Source organism: Chiloscyllium plagiosum, chromosome 21 (genome assembly GCF_004010195.1).
Source record: "Chiloscyllium plagiosum isolate BGI_BamShark_2017 chromosome 21, ASM401019v2, whole genome shotgun sequence".
Taxonomy (NCBI): Eukaryota; Metazoa; Chordata; class Chondrichthyes; order Orectolobiformes; family Hemiscylliidae; genus Chiloscyllium; species Chiloscyllium plagiosum.
Genome location: NC_057730.1, coordinates 20,556,962 through 20,558,952, shown reverse-complemented (window position 1 = coordinate 20,558,952; position 1,991 = coordinate 20,556,962). Strand labels below are relative to the sequence as shown.

The 1,991-nt window shown below is 42.2% G+C and overlaps 1 protein-coding gene across 1 annotated transcript in view; it reads right to left on the bottom strand.

Annotated features, from left to right (window-relative positions):
* crym (crystallin, mu) overlaps positions 1 to 1,428 on the bottom strand; it is a 16,890-nt gene extending 15,462 nt beyond the window's left edge. Inside the window, exon 1 of the mRNA XM_043711068.1 lies at positions 1,364 to 1,428. Within this exon, the coding sequence (XP_043567003.1) occupies positions 1,364 to 1,428 (65 nt within the window). The remainder of the gene's footprint in view (positions 1 to 1,363) is intronic.
* Between the last annotated feature and the right edge of the window lie 563 nt (positions 1,429 to 1,991).

The window sequence follows — 1,991 nt, the reverse complement described above, 5'->3', positions numbered from 1 at the left end:
ATTCCTGTAGACAGTGATGACATAAAGATCAAAGCCAAAGGCTCCACAATCTCCTCCCTGGCTTCCCAGAGAATCTTCAGATAAATCCCATCCAACCCAGGGGATTGCCTATTTTCACACTTTCCAGAATTGCTAACACTTCCTCCTTGTAAACCTCAATGCTGTCTAATCTAGTAGCTTGTATCTCAGTATTATCCTTGACAACATTGTCTTTTTCCTGTGTGAAAATCGATGAAACATATGCATTTAGCGCTTCCCCTATCTCCTCAGACTCCACGCACAACTTCCCACTATTATCCTTGATTGGCTCTTATCTTTCTCTAGTCATTCTTTTATTCCTGATATACCAATAAAAAGCTCTAGGGTTTTCCTTGATTTTTCTGCCAACATCTTCTCATGTCCTGGCTCTTCTTAGCTCTCTCTTTAGGTCTTTCCTGGCTAACTTGTAACTCTCAAACACCTAACTGAGCCTTCACATCTCAGTCTAACAGAAGCTTTCCTCTTCCTCCTGATAAGTGATTCAACTTCTTTAGTAAACCATGGCTCCCTCGCTTGACCACTTCCTCCCTGCCTGACAGGTACATACTTATCAAGATTTGGAGGTGCCGGTGTTGGACTGGGGTGTACAAAGTTAAAAATCACACAACACCAGGTTATAGTCCAGCAGGTTTATTTGGAAGCACTAGCTTTCAGAGCACTGCTTCTTCATCAGGAGGTTGTGGAGTATAGGATCGCATTGCTCTGAAAGCTAGTGCTTCTAAATAAACCTGTTGGCCTATAACCTGGTGTTGTGTGATTTTGTACTTATCAAGGACATGCGGTAGCTATTCCTCGAATAAGCTCCACGTTTCAATTGTGCCCATCCCTTGCAGTTTCCTTCCCTATCCTATGCAACCTAAATCTTGTCTAATTGCATCATAATCGCCTTTCCCCCAGCAATAACTCTTGTGCTGCAGTATATACACCTATCCTTTTTTATTGCTAAAGTAAACATAACCGAATTGTGGTCACTATAACCAAAGTGGTCACTTACCTCCAAATCTAACACCTGGTCAGGTTCATTACCCAGTACCAAATCCAATGTGACCTCGCCCCTTGTTGGCCTGTCTACATACTGTGTCAGGAAACCCTCCTGCACACACTGGACAAAAACTGACCCATCTAAAGTACTTGAACTATAATATTTCAAGTCAATATTTGGAAAGTTAAAGTCTCCCATAACAACTACCTTGTTACTCTCGCTCCTATCTAGAATTACCTTTGCTATCCTTTCCTCTACTTCTCTGCAACTATTCTGAGGCCTATAGAAAACTTACAACAGGGTGACCTCTCCTTTCCTGTTTCTAACCTCAGCCTATACTACCTCAATAGATGGGTCCTCAAAATCCTTTCTGCCACCGTATTGCTGTCCTCGAGTAACAATGCCATGCCTCCCCCTCTTTTACCACCTCCTCTGTTTTTACTGAAACATCTAAATCCCAGAACCTGTAACAACCATTCCTGTCCCTGCTCTATCCATGTCTCCGAAACGGCCACAACATCGAAGTCCCAGGTACCAATCCATGCTGCAGTTTCACCCACCTTATTCATCACCTGCTCATTGCATTCGAGCAAGTAGTGAGCTGCTTCAGTTCTTGGGGTGTATACAAGTGCTCTTAAGAAGGAAGTTCCAGGACTTTGACCAAGCCACACTGAAGGAAAGACCTTAGAGTTCCAAATCAGGATGGCGTGACTCAGATGCAACCTGAGCTAATGCTGTTCCAGCACTTTATCATAAGTATTTCTATCAATCATTACAGCTGAGGCTTACAAGATGGAGAGTGACCAATATATTGACTTATATATAGAGATCTGTTAGAATTTATCTGTGTCCAATAGCTAATTATCAGAATTTGAATTTGTGTTAGCATCAGCTATTGGCCAGATCAATGAAAGTAGAAACTATAGCAGACTTATTGGTTACATCCCATTAGAGTAGCAGATGGATGTTG